At 38.9% G+C, this 26,844-nt stretch overlaps 1 protein-coding gene across 9 annotated transcripts in view; it reads left to right on the top strand.

The window, feature by feature from the left end:
* Positions 1-25,021, top strand: part of DLG2 (discs large MAGUK scaffold protein 2) — an 883,769-nt gene extending 858,748 nt beyond the window's left edge. For 8 of the 9 annotated variants that reach the window (XM_032198439.1, XM_032198448.1, XM_032198456.1 and 5 more), the window contains 7 exons: positions 1,139-1,184; positions 13,990-14,040; positions 14,569-14,670; positions 15,667-15,839; positions 16,544-16,653; positions 22,203-22,294; positions 23,343-25,021. In XM_032198439.1, coding sequence (XP_032054330.1) covers positions 1,139-1,184; positions 13,990-14,040; positions 14,569-14,670; positions 15,667-15,839; positions 16,544-16,653; positions 22,203-22,294; positions 23,343-23,449 — 681 coding nt within the window. In that variant the 3' untranslated portion in view covers positions 23,450-25,021. Of the gene's footprint in view, positions 1-125; positions 226-1,138; positions 1,185-13,989; positions 14,041-14,568; positions 14,671-15,666; positions 15,840-16,543; positions 16,654-22,202; positions 22,295-23,342 lie in introns of all 9 variants that reach the window. The other variant, XM_032198498.1, reaches the window with a different exon arrangement.
* The last annotated feature ends 1,823 nt before the right edge of the window (positions 25,022-26,844 follow it).

The following is a 26,844-nucleotide window of genomic DNA, read 5'->3' as shown; positions in this document are numbered from 1 at the left end:
CTTGGTTTGGACTGATTTGAGTCACTACAGTTCTCTCCACTTTTACAAACTAGTTGTTTTGTCAGCATGAGTGTGACAACAATTAGACGTCCCTGTTTTTGCCCCATGCCTTTTCTCCTTCACAGTCATTCAATGACAAGCGTAAAAAGAACTTCATCTTTTCACGAAAATTCCCATTCTACAAGAGCAAGGAGCAGAGTGAGCAGGAAACAAGTGATCCAGAACGTAAGTAACCTCTTGGAGACGATGTCACATGCAGCACGAAAAATGGGTGACACGCACGATACCAGTATCCCACACATCTAGGCAAATACATGTTGTAGGCAGGCAGGAGAGGTATTACTACTGTGACCAATGTGTGACTGCAATTTGGATCCAGCTGGTCCTTCCTTCCTCGGAAAAATAATTTTTAGAAGAATGAAACAGTGACCTGAACATTTGGAAGAATATTTCTTCACTTTCCTAAAAATATGTGGCTCTTGAAAATCATTGTGGCACCTGTGAAAACCCAAACCTGGCTCTAATTAAATATTTCCAGATCACAACTGGCTCAGAATTATGCAAATGTGATTTATTTTAGAATACTGAACTAAACTGTTACTTTTTAAAAGTTCTGCTCAAATCTCATTTGTGCCTCTGACATTCTCCAAGTTGATTTCCATGGACAGCTTCACTGAAAGTTTAAAAACTAAATGAAGCATCTGCACTAATAACTTAAAGAAGTAAATTGGATCTTGGAATGTGTACCTCCCCAGGCACTTACTGCCTGCTTAAATTGTACGTATAGAGAACCAGCATTATTCAAAATCTATGCTGGTTCCAAGCCCAGAGAATTCACTTTTTTCCTTAATAATTCTCTCCTAAATTTTCTGCCGAGGATTTTTTCTGGGACTTTATTGGGTTGTTCTTTCTTCATCACAGCTAAAAAGCCATGTGTAGTGGTCACTGCCTCTTTCATTGGCTGCATTCCCATAAAACATGGGCTTAACGTTGTTTCAGAAAGAAAAAGCAGGGATCCAGATTGCTCAATCAACATGGTCAGTCATGGTAGTATCCATTTCAATTCCACTGACTTCTTCCTTCCTCTTCTGCGGCTGTTCTTCCTTTCTCATTGCTCTCTCTGGGGACTTCCGTGCAGGACATCCCCGGATTAGGTGACGACGGTTATGGAACAAAGACTCTGAGTAAGTCCCCAGGAATGGTCACTGTAAATCTTTTTTTGTTTTGTTTTGTTTTGGCTTCTGTTCCTTCTCTGAGGACCCTTCACTCCTAGCATGCAAAAGATAGAGTTTTATTTGTTACCCAGCTGTGAATGCTTAAAAAATGTTTCAATTGTTTTGTTCTGCATGACAATATTAAATAACATACAGCGTATCAAGCAGACACTTTCACTTCTTTTGTAGTAACACCTTTTGTTTCTGACAGTATGTTATTGTTCTCATCATGGCAGTTCCGTAAAGTAGCATACCTAGAACTTGTTTTGCTGCCTAAAATGTACTTCTCAGCAATAATCCCTTCCTCTCCATCCAAAGGGAAAGCTAAACATTTTAGCTTGATCACATCCTGAGGAGATCAATAGAAAATTATTTTATGCTGTTGCTTCTGCATTTTCAGCTTCTTGCATGGGAGTGTTTGTCACTTTGCTGGATTTTAGATTAGCATTTGTTATTAGTGGAAGAAGTCATTTGCAGGCTAGAGAAGACCATGCCTTCTCCAAAGCTAATTTTGGACCCATTTCACCATTAGCAACCTATTCTCTGTCATGCAACCTTAATCAATTTCTTTTTCTGATGCAGTAATCCTGTCTCAAGACTTGGCATTGCAGAATGTGTAACATGTCAGATAAATGTTAAGAAACAATTTTGTTGCCTTGAAAGTTAGACCAGAAAAATTGTACAGAGTGAAATATTTGCAGCTGATTTCTATATAAATAGCTACGTTACATGCTGTATCCAGACCTAAATAATTTAAACAAAATGGCACTTGCATGTGTTTGGCTGCTTCTTCCTTCAGTTCTTATTCTTTTTCTTAAGTGCCAAGTAATTGAAGCAAAATGTATGTGAATGTTGACACTGCATCACCTACTGTTTTGTATTTGCTTTTTAATTACAGGAATGCGCATCCATGCACACAGTTTTACAGATTATTCAGTTCCTGGTTGATTTTTTTATGGAACATTTTAATGGTTTCTGTTTAAGCCATAAAGTATCTCACCATTTAAAGATGAAAGCTTCTTCTCTTGTGTGAAGAACAGTTCTACAAGACCAATTTTCTCAGTGATAGACAGCAAATGTTACTGACACCTGAATTTTACCATTCTGTTTCTTCAAGGAAAGTGCTATAGTAGTTCACTAGGAACAAAGGGAGAACTTTCCTTGCCTAAAAAGAAGTAGAATATTTCTGATTTGCTAAACTCTCCTGAATATCTGTGTCCTTAGAAAGATGAATCTTCATAACATCCAGACACCTGAAAGGAGATAACTAAATTCTGCAAATTGTTAGGGGAAAAGTAGCACAGAGGTATTATATAGGCTCTAGTTTCTCTATTAATATTACAGCTACCTTTCAATTACTGACATGCCTCTGACATTCTAGCCCCATCCAATTTTCACTGATATTAAACTAAGATATAGTTTTTAATGACAGTTATTGCTAGGAAGGATATTTGTTCGTGTTTAATAAAAATTTTCAGGGCCCTGTATAGCATAATGGTTTGAGGCAGTCCCTGTTAATTTGCTATGAAATGTCCGAAATTCAATACATGGTTTTGTTTAAAATGTAAGTCTAATGTTTTGAAGCTTCTAACTATGACAAAGACCAAATTTTTCAATTATTACTTTTATCAGATATCATCCATTCTCGTTTCAGCTGCTCCTCAAGCTCTGTCAGTCCCATGCTATGAACCCCAGCCATTAGATGTGTATGTGGGGGAACGCAGCAGCTTGCAGAGAAGGGATGGTCTTGGCACAGTTCCTATGCTCATCCTCCACGTGTGGTCTACTTTGGGTTCACCCCAGTGGATTCTTGACTTTTATGGTTTACCGTTTTTCACTGGGAACATCTAGAGGCAGTTGAAGACTGTGGGTGACCCACAGGCTAATCTGGCCAGTGGATAAGTGCCAAATATTGGATTAATTTTGGTTCCTGGTGTTTGTCAGGAGGTGACTTATTTGTACCCATTGACCATTTAACCACCCGTTTCTCATTCTTATTCACCCAGGGCAGCTCCCCACGATATAGCCATTATAGCATTTGTTTCCAAATGCCCTAATCCAGCTGAAAATTTTCGACTGTCAAATGATAGTTCATCTGCAAAGTTTTTCTATCAGAGGTACTATTAAAACTACTGTTTAATGTGAATCTGAAGACCTCCTGGAGACCATAAAGCATGATCTGACTGATGATAATCAGCCTGCTGACTGAACAACCACTTGGAACAACCACTTCATATGCTATAGACTGCACTTTTCTTTAAGTAATGTAATAATAGAAAAAGGACACCAGAATTGTCAAATCACTAGTGTATCCCACTGTGATAATTCTTATGTTCCTATTCACCCATGCAGACTAGTCTGGTAAAGATTTTTATACTTTAGAAGTATTAAATTCTGAGGCTGTCTGAAGAAAAAAAAAATCTTTCTTCCTTTTTTTTTTTTATTTATTTTTGTTTGTTTGTTTGGGACAGGTTAAGATAAACAGTTGCAGTACTGGACACCAAAACCACTTTCATGTCACTTTGTTAACCCCTTGGGATAGTGCAAAGTGATGAATGCTGGAGACAGATCTCTTTTAGTTTAGACGAATAACATGAACAGACACTCAGGTTTCGTGAATTTAGCCGAGTCATCCAGTGAGATGCAACTGGATCATACTGTACTTTGAAATTAAATTATAAGAGATATCATTGTCTCATCAAGAAATGACATGGCTTTGCCATGATGCATATCACTAGATAACGTAAAATCTCTTTCTGAAACTCCACTAGAGAGAAAGCTTTCATTTTAACTGTGTAAATTATCTAAGATTTTCAGGTGATGTTACTGTATAGTTTTTATTTCCTCTCTGCACAACTACCTTTGCATGACTGTGGCAGTTCTTTTGAGTTTCTGCGGCTCTATGGTGCTTGGTTATGTTCTTTAATTTGCTGTACTGTTCTTGCAGAACATGTTTCTTCTAATGCCAGCGATAGTGAAAGTAGCTACAGTAAGTTACTGCTTTCATTAGAGTCCTTTTACTTTGCATTGCTTGTTCTGTTTGTTTCTTTTATTTTGTTTCTCTTCCTGCTTTTTTTTTTTTAATGTTAAAAAAACAGTTGAAGCAAATGGCTTGAAATTCCTCTTTACAACTACATTTGAGTACAAAGCTATAAAAGAAAACTGTCAACCTTTATAAAAAAAGAGAGGAGGGTTGCTACTTGGGATGTATTCTGGAATATAAAACCAAACCTGGCCTTGGGTAGTCTGTGAAAATCAGGATTATTTGGTATAGCAACAGGAAGTTTATTTCAGCAAGCAGGAGGACAGTTTCTTGATGACCTTTTCAGAGTAAAATTGCTCTATAACTGCAGGCAAAACTGCAAAAGATACTCCTTACAAGGTCACAATTTTTACTCACATTTCAGAATACCTGTATGTGCAACTAATAAATCGCCCCCAGAACTCTTCTGAACCTATAATTTTGGCAGGATAGGTTTCCTAATATGTATTGAAGTCTTCAAAGAAGGTAAGATAGACCTTCACCCCTTAAGTACTGCAACTGAGTGACATTGATCCCCTATAAGTGATGGTCCCAACCCTGCAAAGTGATCTGATTTGGATTACAGACTACATGTGATCATATAACCTAAAGATAGATTGTAAATTGGGGGTAATTATTAGCAATACTCAAAAAATTAACCATTGTAAATATTTTTCTGGAAGTGCTGAAAAGTAAAATAAAAAATAAAAAATAAGAGTAATTAAAAAAATCATTGGAGTAGGTTAATGGAAATATAATAAAAGGTAATTAAAGAGAGAAAAATAGAAAATACTTACTAAATCAGACAGTTGTTTAATTCCCTTAAGCCATTTGCTTAGCTTTAAGTTTTCCACCAGTCACTCGGCACTTGTGCTAAGTACCCGCATACATTCAGGTAATCATTGGTATCATACCTTGTACTTACTAGTCTTGGTAGAGTGCATAGCAGTCAAGCTCTATTAATAAATACTCTTTTGTTTCAGTAAAACAGCTAATCTTATGCAATTCAGATATGGTAAATTAGTTTATATTCTCTTGTATTGCAAAGGTTTTATTGGAAAGCAATTGCCAGAGTCACAAGATAACAGTAGGCACTTTTGAACTGCTGAGGACCAATTCTGAACCATTTTATCTTTTCTCTGTCCTCTACTGGGGAGGAAGGGAGGACTTTATATTTGAAATATAAGATGCTCCTTCACCAGACTGACTTTACAATCATGACAGAATCAGTAGATTAAATTTTCAAAAGTTTCCTGAAGTCTCTTCCAAGTGTGTTTATTTCAGAGTGAGAATGTAAAAACCCAGATAAGAATCTAGACTGGTGGCTGAACACACCCCATTCCTGATGAACTGTCCTGAACAAGTGACTTAAGATGGGCACCCAAGTACAGCTCAACATATGGGACAGGTCCACAAAACCTACTTCCCAAACTGCATCATAACAGGTAGCCTGTTCTTTGTTGGCTGTGCAATAACTTGAAATAAAGTGTATGTTCTGAGGTGCAAGAACAGGGATAGAATCACAGAATCACCGAATGCTTTGGGTTGGCAGGGACCTTAAAATCCATCCCATTCCAACCATCCTTCCATGGGCAGGGACACCTGCCACTAGACCAGGTTGCTCAAAGCCCTGTCCAGCCTGGCCTTGAACACCTCCAAGGATGGGGCATCTACAGCTTCTCTGGGCATCCTGAGCCAGTGCCTCACCACCTGCTGAGTGAAGAATTTTCTCCTTATATCTAGTAGTTTAAAGCCATTCCCCTCTTGTAGTTTAAAGCCATTCCCCTCTGTCCTATCACTGCACCCCCTGACAAAGAGTCCCTCCCCAACTTTCCTGTAGATAGTGGAAGGCTGCTGTAAGGTCTCCCCAGAGCCTTCTCTTCTCCAAGCTAAACAAGCCCAACTCCCTCAGCTTGTACTCATAGGAAAGGTTCTCCAGCCCCTTGATCATCTTTGTGGCCCTCCTCTGGACTCGCTCTAATACTTCCATGTCCTTCCTGTGCTGGGGGCCCCAGAGCTGAATGCAGATGTTTGGGGTAGTCAGTTGGGACATAGATGCTTGGAAGGAAAAGCACTGCCCACAGCAGGCATCTCCTTCAAGGTTGGTTTCCATCTGGGCAAGCTCCTGTCTCACCCCAGCAGCATTCAGAAGCATATTGCCTGGAGCTGGCCAGATATTACTGGTGTGTCCAAAAACTGCTGCCTGTTGGAGGAGATGCAGGGAGTAGTTTCTTCTCTGCCTGGGGCAGAGCTATGACATTTAGCAGTCAGTCTTAGGTTAAGCAAGTAAAAGTGGCTTTAAAATCCAGGAGCTGCTGCCCAAAGGGCCTAGTTTCATTTGCTAACGCTTCATTGGTGTGTGTTGACATGACATTTGAAGGCATGACCTCAGGCAGCCAGCAACTTTGGACACCAGCTTTTTGAAATTACTGTTTTAGATGGCCACGATGGCATGTCAACTCTAGCCTGACCCTGTGTTCAATTAGTTCAATTAGACCATGTAATATGAACGTCTCCTATGGGGATTTATAGCCCTCCTGAGTCCATCTGGCTACTCTCTGAATCTCCAGGCTACTCTATGTCAGCAGTACATCCCATCACACAACTCATTGCAGCAAATCCTCTCTCATATGAAGGCTGAGAAAGCTGGGAATGTTCAGCCCAAAGAAGAGAAGTCTCCAAGGTGGCCTCATTGCAGCTTTTCAATACTTTAAGGGGGCTTATAAAAAAGATGGAATGTGACTTTTTTACTCAGGCAGATAATGATAGGACAAGGGGGAAGAAGACAGAATCAGAAGAATCATGAGATAGAGGAGAGCAAGAGAAGGGTGGCCACAGAGAGCAGCTGACAAACAGTGAGGGTATGGAGATAAGAATGATGGAAACAGTTTTCATATTTCACTGCAGATCTAACTTTGTGGGACAGTTGACAGAGGACACTGCATGGTAGAAACCTATCCATACCCCTCACAGTAGTAATCAGAACTAGTCTGTGAACATTGCCTTCTAATTTATTTACTTTTACAAAAGGAAAATAATGGGTGTTCAGGATAAAGTTAATTCCTGGCGGAATAAGACAACATGCAGCTATTTCTGCTCTTCTTTTCTGCATCTGGGTATCTGGAAACAATGCCAAACCTCAGTTGCTGCTACAGAACAAAACTTATTTTAATTCCGTTTTGGGGCAGACATGTTACAAAGCTGTTCTTCAGTGTGATTTAGTGCCATTTTGAGGAGAATTTGACAGTTCAAGGTGAAGGACTACGGGTGTTTTTACCAGGACACCACGTACATTGACCTGCAAACTCATTTAGCCCTAAGTCTGTGCACTGGTGAAAAAGGATGTGAAGCTGAAAATTCTTGTCAAGCAAATATAATAGTGCTGTAGAGCTCAATGGTTTTGCATAGGGCTGTGACCCTAGTATAGTGCCCCATTTTTTTCTCTTCTGTTTCATAAGGAAACAGTCAGGAAGAACAAGGGGTTGCCTGCCCATTGATTTCTGAACTGGGGAATAACAGCAATTCACACCTTGCTAGTACAAAGAAAAGTGGGTGGACAGGAAATGGCTGGCAGGTGACACATGTACACCTGCAGACATTCATATTTGTCCCTGTAAAAACAGTCCATCTGGAGTCCAAAGTAAAGTGTTCTGCATTATCTCTAGTGGGTCTCCGGCAATTGCTTTAACATGTTTCTCTAACTTTTGCTTCTCGTGATGAGCATCTAGTGAAAAGTAGCTAGTACTGAAACCTTTATTACTTCATCATTCCTAGAACCATTCCAAATCAGGGGTACAGCTACACAAAGTGATGCTGAACATTTCTGAGAGCTGTCCAGGATGTGTCCTGTACAGTGATTAATAGACGGGTTACAAACTGACTGGGCTTTTTCTGAGACATATCCTGATGCATTCTTATTTATTGAGTCAATATCCTGATCAACATTTGAGTATTTGGCTGAAGTATTCCATTGCTCATGTTTTGGGTTTGGAGATTGAAAAATAATATATTTCTTATTTCAAGATATTAATTTATTTGAAAAATCTCTTAAGTGGTCTCAAGAGAAAATCCTTGGACCACTCCTTAGGAACAAGGCTGTTGCAGATAGTAAACCTGCTTTCTTCTGTCAGTGCTCTCAGCATTGGATTTGAAATGAGTAAAAGAGCTGGAATCAACTGTAGGATTCCCTTCACCAGTATGGATCCCTAAAACAGCCATCACCCTCTCAGTTTCTTGCACTAGATTCAGTCTGAGGTTAATGGAGACACAGAAGGATTTTCAGAGAACAATTTGTTTTGTCCTTAAGCAGATAGCTAAAACAAACCAGCTGAGTGTTTTCCTAAACATGTGCATGCCTCCTTCTTGACTCCAAAGGAGCTGAGCAGCAATCACTATTGTGCTTGTCTTGCAAGAAGGGGAGATGGCAGCCTCTCCAAATCCTTATCTTTATCTCAACAGATAACCTTCAGACCCACCAACTTCAGGGGGAATCAAAAACATACTTGATAGTAGAACTTGGCCCTTTCTGAAAGATTAGAAAGCATTTTTGAGCCAGGAACAATTCTGGCCTGATCTAAAAGGGGCTAAGCTGCCACACAGCTGCTACTGCCTTACATGGGTCATGTTAATATGAGGACTATAACCAAGTTAGTTGATTTGCACCTGTTATCAGCAGAAAAATCAAGTTTTCAGAGTTGCATATGAAAGCCTGGTCTAGCAGAAAGTTTTCCTTCTTAAGTATAAATGAAGCCAACTTTGACTTATTCCCAAACCAGCTAATTAAAAAATGATTGGCAGCTTATTCTCAACTGTATAACTTAAAATGTTCTAATTTTCCATTTCAAATCAAGCTTGTAAGAACATATTTTTTTTTACCATGGACTCATCAGTTTTTATTTTTCAAGACATTCTTTTCATAATGGCCATGAATTTTAAGTCTCTCCACCGCATATGTGTGATAATGCTTTCATGCATAGTTCAGTAAAGGTTTTTACAGCTGTCATCAAAATTACACAAGCATTACCACATCTATTTAGCCTAATTGCATAATTGGTTGTGATTGCATCAATTACTTAGAGAGGCAATACATGACTAAAAGTTTAAAATAAGAAAAAATTAGAAACAAAAATTTTTACCCTCTGTACTTGGTCAGCAATTCATTCTTGTCATGAGATCTGAAGACTCAGAACAAGGCTTAAAGGAGTCCTGATTATTATGTTAGGCCACTGATTAATTAGAGCACTTGCATTTCCTCTTACTTTCCCCATGGGCTTGTATATTATTCAGGCATACTTAAATTTGTACAAGTATTGAAGTTTCATTGCATGGCTTCACAAGCTATATTGATCTTAAACATATAGTACTGATAGACCACTTTTCAGTCATAAGTTCATTCTTAGACTTCTGATGATATTTTTATACATTAGATTTCCAGTCTTTCATAGCTATCAACGTATCTGGAAAGGCTATGCATTTATTTAGGTAAGTAGAGGTCCAAGGAAGGGATTGTGAGTCAAAAAGAGTTTATGAGATTGACTTTCCAATACAGACTGTGCAGATGAAAGAAAACAAGATTTTTTTTTTAATTTATATTTTATCTGTCTTCAGAAGCACTACTCATTTATTTTTTATTTTATTATTATTATTATTTACTGCCCTAGATATCTTTATGGTTTTTTTGTTTGTTTGTTTTTGTTTGTTTATTTGTTTGTTTTCATTTACTACCATTAATAGGATGCCAAAAATCATGGATTTCCACTACATAAGATACATGATGAGGATGAGCATTTGGTTAGATGGTGGCTGCACTTGACAGCTCACAACAGCTCTCCTGCCCTGTTACACACGCACTGGATGCAGTTACACCAGCACTGTGAAAGCTCTGGATGCTCTAGCAAGGCAGTAGAAAATGGTGCCTTTTTATGTGTTACGTGAAAAATGCCTAAAATGTCGCAGGAAACTGTTGCATTCTACTGAAACTGTAGTTTCCAATCTTTCACAGTGTCTGCCATCTAGCCAGAAAGGGAAAATAAAGACAACTCTTTACATCCATTTCAGGGTTACTCTCTGAAACACCATAAGATCCTTTAATGGGAAAAAATGAATCCTTATGAAACTCTTCTGACCTCCTAGACTTCTCTGTTCAGTTTTTAGAGGGTACAAGTTATAACAAACTCCAAGTTAGTCTTCTCTTCCTGAGCATGAGAACTCACCAACAGGCAAACCAAGAACAAAGGGAGCTGGAGCCATAGCAAACCTGAAAAAGTGAAAGACCTGCAGTAATTTTATTTATGGTGTATTAGATTAAAGAAAGCTTACTTTTTATTTCCCCTCTTTCTTTATCTTCTCCCTTTTCTTCTCTTTTTGACTTCATGGAATTTTACTGAAGAACAAGAGATTAAGCCCTACAGAAAGGTTTTTTTGTTTGTTTGTTTGTTTGTTTTTTGGTTTGGTTTGGTTTGGTTTGGTTTGGTTTGGTTTGTCTGTTAAATTTCACAACAATTTTCCAGATCAATACAGCAAACCTGTGCTAATTAAGCCATTAATGTAGGTGGTAAATGAGGCTTAGTCAAATGATAAATAAGAGCCTGTGTCCTGCTGAATTTCATGCTGTGTCACACCTCAAAGCCATCACAAGGTTATGGCAATCTGATTATTGATTGACTCTAGAGCTCTTCATTATACTTAATACTTTATGTACTACTTCAAAACTGTGCAGTACTGAGAAGAGATCATTAAAGACTACCATCTGGTACTGTTAATGTGCATATCAGCCCCTAAAGACTTACAGGATTTGGTCTGGACAGTGCTTGAAAGGATTTTATTCACATAGAAACTTAAGCTTCCCGAGCCCTTTTTCTGGAAAAGTAAATTACTGGAAATGGCACAGACTTCCACCATGCTCACATCCTGTGTAAGTCTGAAGCTCAGTGATGAAGAGCCTTTCCTCAGGAAGATCACAGAATCACAGAATCACAGAATTTCTAGGTTGGAAGAGACCTCAAGATCATCGAGTCCAACCTCTGACCTAACACTAACAGTCCCCACTAAACCATATCCCTAAGCTCTACATCTAAACGTCTTTTAAAGACTTCCAGGGATGTTCGTAAGTCCCCATGCATCACAGTCAGCCTCAAAGTTTCTCCTTGCTTGCTTCAACCCTTTCCATTGGCTTAAGCTACAATACAATTTGAGTGGGCTGGAGTTGTTTCATTGCCTTCAGTCTGTCCAAGACTTCTGTGAAATTCCAGGCTTGTTTGTCTCTTGTTTGCCCGTACCTGTACACACTGTGTGGATACAGTGACAGCTTTAATATGTGGACATGTCTTCCAGAGACTGAGCAAAACAGAAGGTAAAATCTGTGCTGGCTTACTTGTGCTGGTTATAAATCTTTGCTGAAGCAAAATATTAGACCACAGAGAAAAATTTAAACAGTGTCAGAGTTCTTGGAAATTTTCTTTTAGTCCTTGTCACCATCACTCATCATCTGTTTAAAAGCAGATATCTGCAGCTGACCTTGCTGTTTAAATGCCTTTATGGGATAAAGAAGACACATACACTCCTGACTTTTTCCCTCATCACAAAGTAGACATCTGAAAGAAGTCAGATGACTCAAGTCTTAGTATAAGCACTTGCCTATTTGCAAGCACCTACTGACTCTATCAGGTACCTAGAGACTAGCTCAGGCTTAAGCACTTGTGATACAAGTTTCTGAAATTAGCTGAAATGAATTCCCCCCCCCAAAGATCTGTACACTATTGATATAAGTATTCTGAAGTTTAAGACTGTATTTGTGCAGACAGTCTCCCCTCCACATGTTTAGTATGTGATGGTTTCATCTCAGGCTGTTGAAAGTGTAGCTTTGGCTCCTGGGAGCTGGAGGACAGGCAGTATAAGGGCATCCTCATCCAGCCTGTTGAGTGAATTATTTCATCCCCAGGGAAATGGGGCATCCTGAGTTCTATATCACCCCCAAAATTCCCAGATAAACTTAACAGAAAGTAATAAAATAATAAATAATAAATAATAAATAATAAATAATAAATAATAAATAATAAATAATAAATAATAAATAATAAATCTGATGCATGAAACCTATTGCAGTAATAATTCTAGTTTTTTAACTTTACTGAAATTAAGCAAGTGATCACAGTATCAAATATTCACTAAGAAATAATCCATTATCCACGCTCTCATATGCTATGTTGCCTTTACCTCAAAAACTGTCTCATCTTTACCTTTTATTAAAAATGGTGCTTTTTTCTCAGCTGCTTCAATACCATTGCTAGCTTGGAGTTGACCCTGTATGTTCTTGATCTAACACACCACTAATTTTTAATATGCTTTGTCTGTACTCTTTAATTAAATTCTTTTTACTCGGAAGGTTTTCTGACATGTTTCTTACTGCCGTCTATGTAATATATTATGAAAAAATATCTCTGAGCAAATTAGATTTAAGGGGAAAGTTGAGGGGGCTAAAGGGGTCGGTAAGACTAAACCACCAAAACTTGTGTACCTACCTGGGAGCTAGGCATTGCATTCTATAGAAGTCCTGTTAATATAGTTAAGGAGCCTCAAGAGTGACTCAGATATCAGTCAGACTACCTCAGGGTGAACTGTACCTCCCTCTAAATCCTACCTATATCATCCATCAGGAATCATGTAGCACTCTTCCCCTCTATATGCACACTTTGGTTTGTCAGGAGCCCATCAGAATAATGTCATACAGACTCATGTGTGTGCAAGCAGATGACATGAAGGCAATCCTATTTTGCAGAAGCACAGCTGCCCATAATGACACCCTTTCTTCCATAATATCTAAATTTGTTACAAAATCCCAGCTGTGAATCTTCTCAAAAATGAGCCCCAAACTGAGGAAAAATAAAGTCATGCTTTTAAATTTGATAAGCCTAAATCATATTTATAACCTGCCAGAGCCCTTATGTGGTACCAAGCATGTGACAATGACCCCAAAATAAAGATGTGCAGGAATTATTCATGCAGTAGATTGAAGAATCCTCCCTCTTCTCCTCTCTCACTTTTGTAGAGGAAGGGACAGCAATGCAGGAGGGCTGTACACCTGCGCCCAAGTCCTAAACCATATAGTTCCACTCGTGTCTTGTGTCAAAGTCCTCTGCTTTGGTTCCCAAAATGTCACAGTGAGGCAACACTCTCCTAGCAACAGTGGAGGGAGTGTAAGGAGTGTAAATATGACGCTTTTGTGATAGTTATCTTCAGGTAAAGGGTAAGGGTCAGAGAACAGTTCATAGCTGGATAACAGGCTGTGAATAAACTGAACTATGGAGTTTACACACAGAAGAATAATCAGCCAAAATGTACATTTTCTGAGGGTAAAATGTTCAATTTAGGTAGCCTATGTATATGTCCTGGAGCAGTGTGTTAGGGTCTTAACAAGTGGACAAGCAAAACAGTTGTATCTGAAGTTTCTGCACTATCCATGTAAACAGCCTTGCTATCAAGTCAATGCATGAGGTTTTACTGCCTACACTATTCTGGATCATTGAAAAAGCCCAGTTTCAGCGAAGAGAATTGAAATATATGATAGGGGAGGGAGGGAAAGGGAAAAAAATGATCTCAGCAGCTTGAAGTTTTGAGGGGCTTTGGAATGGTTCAGGTGAGCACAGTTCCAGAGAGAAGTGTTGAACCCAATCTGCCTGTGTAAAGCATTTTATGAAGCTTCAGTTTTGGAAGCGTTGCATGTCAGCTTCAATCTTGTCTTTCTTCTCTCATCAGGAGGCCAAGAAGACTGCATCCTTTCTTATGAACCTGTCACAAGACAGGAAAGTAAGTTTCTCGTGCTTTTGTGTCACTGTTCCTTATATTTTTCGTTTTACATGTTGGGGACAGTAGAGTAGTAAGCCCTGAAATGGCAGGCCCAGATTTTCCACGGCACCTTCTTGTCCACTCAGGCCATCACATGAGTAAGAAATGACTTAAGGGTGTCCCTTGCTATCTAAATCTCCTCACTATATATGCCTGCTTCCTGACAATCCCAGGACTCCCCCCAGTAGGCTCCCATGGCTTCTACTAATGGTGTTTGACAACATCTGCATGCACCATCACTGAGCTCTGAGCCCTGCCAAATGAGTAGTACTGGTTCCATTTTCCTTAGACATGTCAATAAAAAATTGATCTCTCAATAAAAGCTAGACCTAAGATTTGACTTCAGACTGGACACTAGTCCCATATAAATTATCATTAAAGGCAGCAACTTAACAATAAAGGCAGCAACTCTGCTTAGTACAACTTTGGGAATATTTGCTGTTATTGCCACTAACATCATCAAAATGCACCTTTCTTTTTGTTTGCCAGTTAATTACACCAGGCCAGTTATTATTCTGGGTCCTATGAAAGATCGGATCAACGATGATTTGATATCTGAATTCCCTGATAAGTTTGGGTCATGCGTACCACGTAAGTATGATTTTATTCTTTGTTCTGCAGCAGAGTCAGTTGTATCCCTTGACGCCATGCATTAACTGGATTGAGGTGAAAGCAGCATCTGCAAACTTTATGTAGAGTTTCTCAAAAGCCATTTTTCCATCAGAGGAAAAAGGTCAAAGGAACAAACGCAAAAAGATTGTGGAGGTCTGTGTATGACGGTTATGTGGTAAGGTTTGGTAGTGGGTGGGCTGCAGAATGGCCTCTGTGAGAAGAGTCCAGATGCTGCCTCATGTCTCCCTTTAAATAGGGGGCCTTTTAACCACAAACTCAGTTTACTAATCAATTAGTCTTTTATTTCTTAAACAAGATAAAATGTTGAAATACTGGTAACACATAAAATGTTTCAACTCGGTTAAATATCATCCACCAACAAAATTATGAAGTAGCCTGTGACTTGTGTGAGATCTAGCCTGTCTCCTCTGAAAGCAATACTGGTCCCTGAATTAAGTGGTGTTTATATCTTGGATCACTAGAGGTTGTTGAGTGCTTATTGCAGTCTCTGATTACAGTCTTACTTCATTTAAAGATGTTGGCTCTGCAAATACAACAGCTTAAAATGGCTAGAGATGAAATCAGAATCAGCCTTATAATTAAGGCTAAATTAAATTGATGAGATTGCCATTCATTTTTGCTGCCACAGTAGGATTGGTTTCACAATATGAAATGTGTTTTGCATTTGAGTGTGTTTGTGATCATAATGAAAAAAGTGGAATTCTAGCAAATGCTTATTATACGTTATCCTGTGATTATTATTGGTTAGAGGTAGACATGAGAAGGTATCACTACAAAATGACAACTTTGTTGTCATAACTCCATTAAAAACAAGGTGTAGTAGCCAAAGATACTCCCAGATGGGGAGCACCTCTACTTTACAGCGTTGTCAACTGAGTAAATCTTAATCACTGCATTTTTGCATGACATGGTTTTATAGACTTCTTGATCCTTTCTTTTTTTTGTTTCATGCAGATACCACACGGCCAAAGCGTGACTATGAAGTGGATGGGAGAGATTATCATTTTGTCATTTCAAGAGAACAAATGGAAAAGGATATTCAAGAGCACAAATTTATAGAAGCTGGGCAGTACAATGATAATTTATATGGGACTAGTGTCCAGTCTGTGAGATTTGTGGCAGAAAGGGTAGGTTGGCACCAGCTTTACTGCCCATGCAACATGATCTGGTGTGTGGCCACATTGTATCTCAGATATGCTTCTTCTGCCAAAAATATAAATTATATGAAAAATGTCATCCTAATATTTACAAGATTTATGATGACTCCACGTGTAGAGTCTCTAACTTTGAATGATAACATTCTTGGCACAGTTGGTACCTAGATGTAGTGCCACGGATTCAGCAATTTAACACAGTACCTCAAATACACCCCAAAACAGCCTTCCCTCTTCCCTCTATAAGACAGGTAAATAAACTTATATCACTTCCACAGAGGCAAAGAATGAAGCCCAGAGAGATTAAATGACTTGCCTCAGGTGACATAGGGAGTCTTTGACACAAACAAGAATTGAATTAACCAGTACAGAACATAGATATCATATTATTATTATGAACTGATTTTCCTCATTTCTGAGAAAAATCCATCACCACCCCCAGTAAAAATAAATAAATAAATAAATATGTCCCCATATCTTCAAGTGTAGATTTTATATTAGGACTATATGAAAGGCAAGAGTGCAGAGGAACAGAGTATGGGCCCTGGTGTCCCCGTTCCCTGGTGTGTCAGCCATGGCCCCATCCCAGGGCACTGCCTCACAGAATTGCTTCCCTCTTTTGATTTAGCTTCAGCAAACTCTGCAGAAATAAACACATCCTCATCTGTTTCCAACAGGGCAAGCACTGTATACTCGATGTGTCAGGAAATGCTATCAAACGACTACAAGTTGCACAACTCTATCCCATCGCTATCTTCATTAAGCCTAAATCATGGGAGCCTCTGATGTAAGTATAAACTCCTCCAAGCTCCTCCAAGTGATTTTTATATATATTTGGGGGGGGGGGGCTGTAATCTCAAGTGGCACATCACAGGTCTGGAATCTGTGTTTTGCCTGTCTTCTAAAATCAGTAATAACATTAGGATGTGAGAACAGTGAAGACTTGCTCTCCATGCATACCATCTGCTGTACCCCAGAGTCTCAAGGAATGAGCCAAAGCTGCCTTTGAACCTTTCCCAGTTGGACATGTGGGCTTAGGTGCTGGACCATGAAGGACTCCCCACCAGTGCTCGGAGTACTTGTTCCAACCTCGCAGCAGGTTCACCAAGGACTTGTGTGTCACAGCTTGTCCCATCCAGCCTTGGGTGTTCTTGGGGTGTAGTCACAGTGCACACACATGGGTGAACCAGAGGGTAAACCTGTGTCAGACTCACAGTGTATGCTTCTTCACCAGCCCTTCATATGCTTGAAGAGCAAGAGGATAAGCAAGGACCTGCATGACAAGAGAGGGGTAAACACTCCTTCCAAGAAGGAAAAGAGAAGGCACCAATTTCATGCTGTCTCTAGGCGGACTAATTTCGGTACTAAGGAAAATCTTGGGATTAAGGGAACAATTAAGCAGCTTAAGTGCATAACTGGAAGGACAAAAAAAGTTATGAGGCAACCAATGTCAAGAGTGTCAAGAGCAAGTCAAATTGACCTTATTTTCTTATGTCAGGAGATGAGTATCAATAATTGTATCATCTTGATTTTTATTCTGGCTCTTGACACATGCCCATGGGACATTCTCAGTAGTAGCTTAAGGAAATATTGTCCAGAGGGAATCATTAGAGCATGTGCACAACCACACTCAGACGGTCATTGAAAATGGAAGTGGGAGGATAACAGATATCCTGAAAGTGTATTTCCTGAGCTGTCGGACTACTCGTTATTTTCATTAATTACTTGGACAATGAATTGGGCAGTACTTTTGTAAAGTTTATGACTAACTCTAGGCTGAGAGAGGTGGAAAGCACTTTGGAGGAGAGGATTAAAATTCAATGTAAAATGAGTAAGACGAAATTCAGCACAGACAAAGGAGAGAAAATGAAATGCACAAGTACAAGCAGGGAATAATTAAGCAATAGCACTGCAGAAAAGCATCTGGCAGTTGGGATGGATCACACAGGAATATGAATGGATGGTTAATGCTGTTGCAAAAAAGGAAACTGCCACTGTGGGCTGCATTAACATCAGTGTTGTGTAAAGACAACATAGACAGCTATTTTGTTTTAGTTGGTAGGGATAAGGCTTCAGCTGGAGTGCTGTCCTGGTTCTGGGTACCACCCGGGAAGTGGAGGAGGAAAGGGGGGAGAGAAGATTGAGGAGAAAATAGGGTAGTGATCTTCACAGTAGTTAAAGCTCAGGATAAAATACACATTTTCCATGTACAACTATGGAGAGAATATATTGGCTTAATTTGCTGTGATGTGGATGACAGTTAGAACTCCACTCTTCTGTCACCAAAAGCTTTGCAAACACCAGGTGACGCCATAGGTATCTGTTGTATAACTAAAATGTAGATATCCCTCACTCCTGTGACAGATGCATATCTGGTTATGGTAAATGTATGACTGCAAACATTGGGTCATAGAGCTGGAGACAGCTAACATGCCCCACCCCATGACTGAATGTGCATCCTTTTTGGCCATACCTTTTGGTGCCTGCAGGCCCAGGCACATTACAGGGAATGATGCACGATATGTGGTACTTTTAAAGTCCTATTCAGATCAAAGACATATTAGGTTGGATGAATTCTTCACATTTCTTCCAGCCCTGCAATTCACTTATATTCTGATTATCTATAGAAAGGTCAAGGAAGTCTGACAGCCATTGATTGCTTTAAGATGGATCTTAACCTGCAGTTTTCCCATCCATAAAATGCTTCCATTATTTGTTTAATGCTTACATTGCATCTGGTGTGATAAAAATGTAGTAAATAAATAGGCTTTTTACTCTGAAAATACATTAGAAACAACCAAATATGTGGCGATAACTTGAAGGCTTAGCTGATGTGCTGTAAGAACAACAAATCCCTGAAAAGATTGACTGGAAAGAATTATGAAAAGGCAAAATATTATGACAATCACCCTATTAATAAACCAAAGCAATGCTAATATTTCACTTAGGACAAAACAAATTATGCAGAGTTAGCAGAATTTTCCTTAGTAGTATAAATCAAAAGTAAGCTATTCTTCATTCTCTAAACCTAAACCTGCATCAGTGTTGATAGAACAGTAGGGATAAACAAAGTGAAATCCATGATATGACTTTGAATTCTTTGTTCTACAGTATCGCACGGAAAACACCCTTAATTAGAAATCTAGACTTTAACAGGGCAGCAAAAGTCCATTTATATCAGTATTAGTTTGGAATCTTTTTGCAGGTATACGCTTTATAGAAATAAGTTATGTAAAGCCAATACACCACCTCCTGAAAAAAATGAGAAAAAAGTAATGAATTCAGGCATTCTAAATTACTGTATTCCCTGCAGCCTGCTTTCCACAAGTAACATTTTTATCTAGTTAATCTATCTAATATGTATTTTTCTTATCAAACATATAAGATTCTAAATTTTATTCTTTAATTTTCTAGAATTAGAAAATCATCTAATTCTAACTATAATTTTATTCTAGAGTTCTTATAATATAAATAGTATCAATCTCTTTTAAGAATTGTATTGAGAATAATGGCATAATTCTAAACTCCCTGCTCACAAAAATCATTTATTTTATTTAGTAATGAAGTTAAATCACTCAGGTCTGGCTAAACTTATCTTCTTGCTGCCCAGGAGATGCAGGGCAGCTTTCCACATTCTCATAGTGGGTAAAGCCATCTCATTTGTACCCTGGGGTAAGAAGAAGCATATGGGCAGTTCCCACAGATGAACAGCAAATTCTCAACCTAATTTTTCTCATGGCAATTTGTTTGTGCAGCCCTCTTTTTTGCTATAATCAGAAAACATAAAAAATTATAGGAATTATACCAGTATAAAATCTGCTTGAAATGATAGATCTGCCATAACTGCTACCCTTGCTCATACAAATGAGTTGAAGGTTAATTTTAGAGAAAGTTAAAATCATAGAAGACAAAAAAAAAAAAAAATCTAATCAGAAAATTAGACTTTTTTCCCTTCCTGCCTTCCTTCCGTCTTTGCCCACCTCTACACGACTCCACCTCACAGGTTTAATCCCAGGGGGGACCCTGTTGGTACCTCTCTACCTCTCTTTAGAAGAGGGAGGATAGTGGTTGGATCACAAGGATGAGAGCTGGAAGTAATGAAGAGGCTGTCTGGGAGAGTGCTTCATTGGGAGAGGAGAAAAACTCTGGGAAAGATGCCTGGAGGGACAGCTCGTTGCAAGCATTTTTAATTCACCATCTGTGCAGGTCCCTGGCTAGAAAAGAAAAAAAAAATCGAAGGGACCCTTGTTTGACAGCATTTTTAATTCACTATGAGCGATAGTCCTCCATCTTCTCTATCCTCTCTCCTGGAGGCACAGGTTGGGCAGAGGCTTGAATACAACTAGCAGTTTTACACCACAGGCAAATTTATGTCCTGCAAATATAATACAAATTTCTGCTTATTCCAAGGCATTTATTCACTTAAGTGCTTGTTTATATTTTTATTTATGTTTTCTCTTCTGATAGTCAAAGATATTGAGGAAACCTCAGAAATTTACCAGGAACAGATCTGGAAGGAGGAGAATGTTTTTAGCACTAGAATACTGGCTGAGTGAGATAAAATGTGAAGTTCACCTGCAAATTTGCAATGCTATTTCCTGCTCCAAGCCAGAATTTCAGTTCAGTCACTGAAAGACACATTCACATAGGCACAGCTGATGAGAAAACTGACTGAACTCAATTAGATAGCGATCCTTCCAATAAATAGAATTAGTAGTATTACAAATTTAGCAGCATAACGCAGATTGGCATATATTAAACCTGTTTATACAATCCACAATGACTGCCACAATCTTTTCATAGGTATCTTTCTTATCCTTCATTTTATAAATCTGCTTTCTGCAGTGCACTGGTACTTCCAGAGAGATGTACTAAGCAGTGTTCCCACTCATATGGTTTAGTTATACAGATAGACAACTTTCAGTCCTTTCTACAAAAATATTTTTGCATCTGGGACAACTTACAGGGTGCTTTTCAGAAGTTAGGTGGGAATTAGCTGTAACGAGTTCAGACTGTGGAGCACTTCATAGATCATTTTTTATGCACCATCATGCACATAATTTCCTACATGCATCAAACATGTCAAACTGTATACAGCCCATTACCACATAATCATATGATTCAGTGCAAGGCATTAAATCAGATTTATGTAGGACACAAGGTGCTCACTTCTCTTGCTTTCTGAGTTGCCTCAGAAAATTTCCCTCGTGTTTTAAGAAAACTGAATCCATGCTGTAGAAACTCCTAAAACAATAAAATTCTATTTATTATTACTAATTAATTTGGATATCTGTAGGCATGTATGTGTAAGGCACTGAATGATTATGAGCTTGATTCTTTGCAAGTATACAGTGGTATTAACAACCGAGCATGCATGGGCAAGACAACTCATTACTTACAGCTATTAAATAATGCCTCTGTTGAAACAGAAATGCTTCATCAAATAACAAAAGATTTGCAATAATAGAATACTACTGGCACTTTCTACATTTTTACATTTATTGGTACCCTGAACATTTTAGAGTCTACAAGACACTCTTGACTGGGAATCTCTATATTTAGTCAGAAGGAACTGGAACAAAAGAGAACACAAATAAGTAACTCATCATAACTCTTCCTTCCACAAAGACTTAGTTTGATGTCTTGTGACTTTACAGAACTCATGCCCAGACCTGAACCCAGAAGTCTTTCTGGAAGACAGTGCATGGGTCCCTCTGGGGCTGCCCTACAGGGTTCACAATGACTCTGGGCTTTCTCTAATAGACTCAGGATTTTCACTGCATGCAATCCTGCCTTTATTCATGATTTCTTCACTTCAACTACCCCAGCTTCAGTCAAGCCTCAGATTCAAGTCCAAGCCTCAACAGCTTGGACAACCTCATTCAGCCAAGACAGGCAGCCTTGAGCCTGGGAAATAAGGAGGCTCCTGAAGGATCTTCAGCTCTGGAGGCAGAAGTGCCTTAAGTGCTCAGACCTTGAGACCTCCTTGGCTCCCAAACTAAGCCAGGGGTTCCTGATGCCAAATGTCCCTTTCAGTTAGCAGTTACCAAATCCAGGCCTTGTATATTGTTTGAGAATGTGATGTGGTAAACCCAAAATAAAAATCTAGGGGAGAAATGGGAAATAGTCAGAGGTAAAATCTGGACATGTAGGTTTATACTACATAAAAATGAGATTATAAGTATAAACTACTGAAGCTGCTCATGAACTGATGGAACAGTTTCAGCACTTGATTCCTATACCAATCTCAGTCAATCTCTGAATTAAGTTGAGTGTATCTTTTAGAAAACTCTTTGAGTAAGAATCTAAACTTGATGACTTCCTCTCTGTTTCTAGGGAAATGAATAAACGTCTTACAGAGGAGCAAGCCAAGAAAACCTATGATCGAGCAATTAAATTAGAACAAGAATTTGGAGAATATTTTACAGGTATGTTTTATTAAAAACAGTTGTTTCCCAAGGTGTAGTCTTTTCTTACAAAACAACTTACAAAAGGTTCTGTCACTGGAATAAAGTGCATATTAGTATAGTGTGGCCACTGTAAAGACTGTTAGAGTGGGACTATTGTTTCCCATGAAATTCAAGGGCAGTTTGATGCCCTGAAGGAATAGCTGTGCATGAATTTTATTCCCTCCCTGCCCCAAACGTGCTTTTGCTGAAATGAGTAAAAATGTTGCGTCATTGCATTCATACATACCAAGGCAGAATTCCTCACTGCCTCAAGACAATCATATAATCATGGAATACTAGAATATCCCAAGTTGGAAAGGACCCACATGGATCGTGGAAGGGAAAGAGAAAGGCATCTTCTTCCTGACCTGGAGAAGAGCAGGATTTAAGGCCTCTGGGCTGCAGCATTTCTTTTGGGCTGGATTAGGCAGCTCTATACTCACTCAACTGGTATTTGTGGATAGCACTCAGAAGCTCCCACTGCTTGCATATGCTGACAATGCACATGATCTGAACTGCAATTCCAGATTTCTGCTGTGAGGACAAGCAATTAAAGAGTATAGAGATTGCTTTGTGTTGCAGTTGCTTTATCTTCTGTAACTTTTGGCCTGATCTAATTAAATTTTGCAGGCAAAGGTGACTTTATTATAGCCAGGTCAGGTAAAGAACAGGCTGTAAATCTGATGCTACTCATTAGCTTCTAAATCAAATTAAATGTTAAGTTTGACTTGAAACGGTGGGAACCTACCACACTGCCCTCATGAGACAGAGCTACTTGTTCTCTAAATTAACCTTGCTCATTGACTTTACTATAAGCAGTGGGATGGGTCTTTGTCATGGGAAGGTTCCACTGTTTTGAACTTTGTTGCCATCTGCAAGGTGTATGAGTTTTCCATAATCAAAGCATCACAGGGCTGCTATTTCTATTGATTGCATAACTATCTGTAAGTACACTGAAAATCTGCTGACAAAGAATGCTGTAGAATATGTCAATTAAAAGAAGTATTGATATGTTTTCTTACCACAGCTATTGTCCAAGGAGATAGCTTAGAAGATATATATAATCAATGCAAACTTGTAATTGAAGAACAATCTGGGCCTTTCATCTGGATTCCTTCAAAGGAAAAATTATAAATTAGCCACTGCACCTCTGATTACGACGGGAGAATATTTAGAAGAAAACCATAATATACTATTTGGAGGCTTTCCTGTTTTTGTTGCATTTATGTTCTTTGCAGTCAATGTGAATTTTGATGAATGTACAACACAAAGTGTTTGAAGCCATGAAGGACACTGATGGGTCAAAGGGTAGGAACAAAAAGACTTCTACCATATAAAGCAAATCTGTTGTGTGCTGAAAGCACCAGTTGTAGGTATAAACTTTTGACATGGAGACCCTCTGTCAAGGGGAGCTAGCCACCTCCTGTGCCCGTGCGGACATTTTGATCAATTTCAATGGCTGAGCTCAGTGTGTTGATTGCTTTAAAGAGAAGTTCCCAGCTCTTGAACCTCATATAGGGCTTGATCCTGCAAGGCGCTCAGCACTTGACCCCAGTTCCTACACATGTGAGTAGTCCATTGACTTGGAGTCACTTGTGATCCTTCCCTATGCCGTTCAGTCCCATCAGTTCCAGTAGGACTGTTCATGTGCTTAAAGCTAAGCACGGGCTTAAGTGTTTTGCTAGATCAGGGCCACATGCACCTTGCAAAATCAATCTCAGAGTACTTGGTCCACTTCCTACTGAAGTCATTGGTAGGTCTGTCTTTGACTTGACTGGGAGGTGGATCCTATTCTAAGCTTGTCATTGCACATTTGTAGTTGGTACACCTCTACTTTGGTAACTATGCACATCTTTTGATTTCTGAAACCAAGTCAAGCATTTCTTTTCTCCCCTTTGGAAACACTATTGCATCAGGAACTAATAACAATATAATTTATTTTAACGGAGTCTGGGGGTGAGAGAGGATGGAAGCATTTCACATCACACGTATGTGCACACAAACCCATTCCCGTGCAGACACACACAAGTATGAGGATTCACAGCACCTATGTTGACAAGGAGGGATACAACTGGGAAAAGCTTTAAAATTTTTGATTGTCTATTTTATCATTTATATTGATAGAAGGCACTTAAAGATGGAATAATTTATAAAAATAAAAATATATTGATGTATAGAAACTAATTTCTATAGGTACAAATGTTTTTGTGAGATATTTTGTAAAGATTAATTAATTGAAAGATTAAATATTTACACCCTTGTGAGACTGTAAAATGTAAAGAGGACCATCAAGTTGCATTATCCCTTTTCTGTAACAAATTCTCTATTACTAATGACAAGCAAGATAATTCCTTAAATTGCAGTTGTCAGATTGTTTGTCTCTCAATCTAATCCTCTCCCTTGCCTCTATTTAATCATGATGAGCTCCTGTGGGAAGATCTCTTGAACTGACTGCCCTGCAGGACCTTTTCTGAACACAAAAGGATAATGCATCTTTAAATTGAAATGGATGATTTTACAGAAGCAAGATGTCAGTGCTTGAGTGCAGTTATAACACTTCACCCGAAAATGTTTTATGATTGTTCTTGTTTCTTTAAATGAAATACCAAAAGTATTTGATCTTTCCTCTCTTTGTAGGCAGGCAGGTCAGCAACTAACTTGTATCTTCATTCATTTCACAGTCAACAAGGGTCTTAAAAGCAAAAACTGAGGCAATGGTCATTTGTGAGGGATTTGGGGAATGTCTGTGGAATCGCAGTTTAGGGTGCAGGGAAAGAGGAGAGGGAGGTATTTTTTTCTCATTTCACATTGCCCTTCTTTTGTATACTGATGCTGTTCTTCACTCTGACACAGAAGGGGACAACTGCAAGAGATACAATGACAGTAAGCTGAATTGCCTTTGCTGCTGCTGGACCAAGTTTTATAGAAAACCCACAATCTCCTGCCTGCTATGCTGCAGGAGTCCAATACTTATTAGCTGGTGGCTACAGCAACTCTAATGTTTAAGGACGTTTTAAGGGCAAATGCTAAATAGACTTCTCAGTCACTTGTCCATTTGAAGCTTACATTTCTGCGCCCTGTCAAGCTGACAGGTATATCCAGCCAACCTCCACAGAGAGTGCAATGAGCTGGATGTTTGCAATATAGCCACCAGTGGTGACAAGGTTAAAATGCAGGCATTTCAGTGGCCCTGAGGTGGCCCCTCACGTACTGCCCTGCTATGGTAACTTTGAGAAGTTCACACTTCTTTTACAACTATTTTTCTTGCCTGGCCAGCACAGATTTATGTACGAGGGATTCAGTTAAGTCTCCAAAAGAGCTTTGTAACCAGAAGGGCTAGAAACTTTTTTTATAACATAAAAATGAATGAAAGCTTAGATTTTGGGTAATTCTGCAGAAATCCACAGTGTCCCCAGATCTTTGGATTATTCCAGGCTGGCAAAGTACTATTGCCCCAGGCTGGCAAATAGCCCACCAGACCTGAAAAAAAAATAAGTATCCTAAAGCAGGAACTTCATTCTAATTTTCAGCTCTGTTTTTAAGCAATCAATTACACCTGCTTCTTTGTTTCTTAGTTCAGCATGCAACCTTTTACAGCACTATCCTTCTAGTAACTGTTTTGCTTTGTCATGTGCTGTGCTTTACAGTGAACAGTAACACTATGGCTGAGTACAATCAATTTTTCCATCAGTCCTTGGTTACTGTAGTAACACTATTTATTTTTCCTTGTCTGTTGTTTGTGCTTCCAGTTTAGAGTTGCCATTGCACTTCTTCTTTTTTTTTTTTTTTTTTTTAATAAAATATATATTTAAAAACAATTCACCAAGAGAAGCAGTAAGAAGTCTTATTTCTCTTAGGACTTATACTCCCATTTGTTTTGTGTGTTGATGTTTGTGTTTCACGTTTCAGCATCCTCAGAGCTGCAGTTCATTTTTGCATTGCAGCTGTTCAGATCATACTGGGTGGTAGTGGGAGGAGGAAGAGAAACACAAGATTCATGCAAAATTACATCTGGTGCAAAAAAAAAAAAAAAAAAAAAAAAAAAATGTCCAAAATCACAACCCACAGCAATTGGCACCTGAGATCATATTGATGCTAACACAGCTTAGAGTAATCAGTTTCCTTTTCTGTCCATGTAAAAGACTAGCGAGTGTCTAAACATGAGACAAATGCAAATGCTGGACCCTTTAGGAAAAGTGCCAGATCACACCCCTGGTGCTATTTCTCATGTTCTGGCACAGTGTGTAGCACCATAGGGTCTAAGCAGAACCAAAATTATCACAGTTTTTGTCCACCCATGAATGATCACAATGGCATCTTGCTAGCTTTGTGCAGATGTGCAATATTACAACCAATTTATTTCTCCTTGCCACAGAGCATCTTCCGTGCACTGACTCATTGAGAGCTTGCTAACAGGGCTCAGTGAAAAGGCTCTCTTTGTTGGTCTAATGGTCTGACCATGAACCAGTGAAAGAGCCTCTTTCTTGCTTAATTTCCCTTCCTACAGAGGTACCCTGTCCATGCTAGCG

This window comes from Aythya fuligula, chromosome 1 (genome assembly GCF_009819795.1).
Source record: "Aythya fuligula isolate bAytFul2 chromosome 1, bAytFul2.pri, whole genome shotgun sequence".
Taxonomy (NCBI): Eukaryota; Metazoa; Chordata; class Aves; order Anseriformes; family Anatidae; genus Aythya; species Aythya fuligula.
This window is presented reverse-complemented; position numbering and strand designations above follow the sequence as displayed.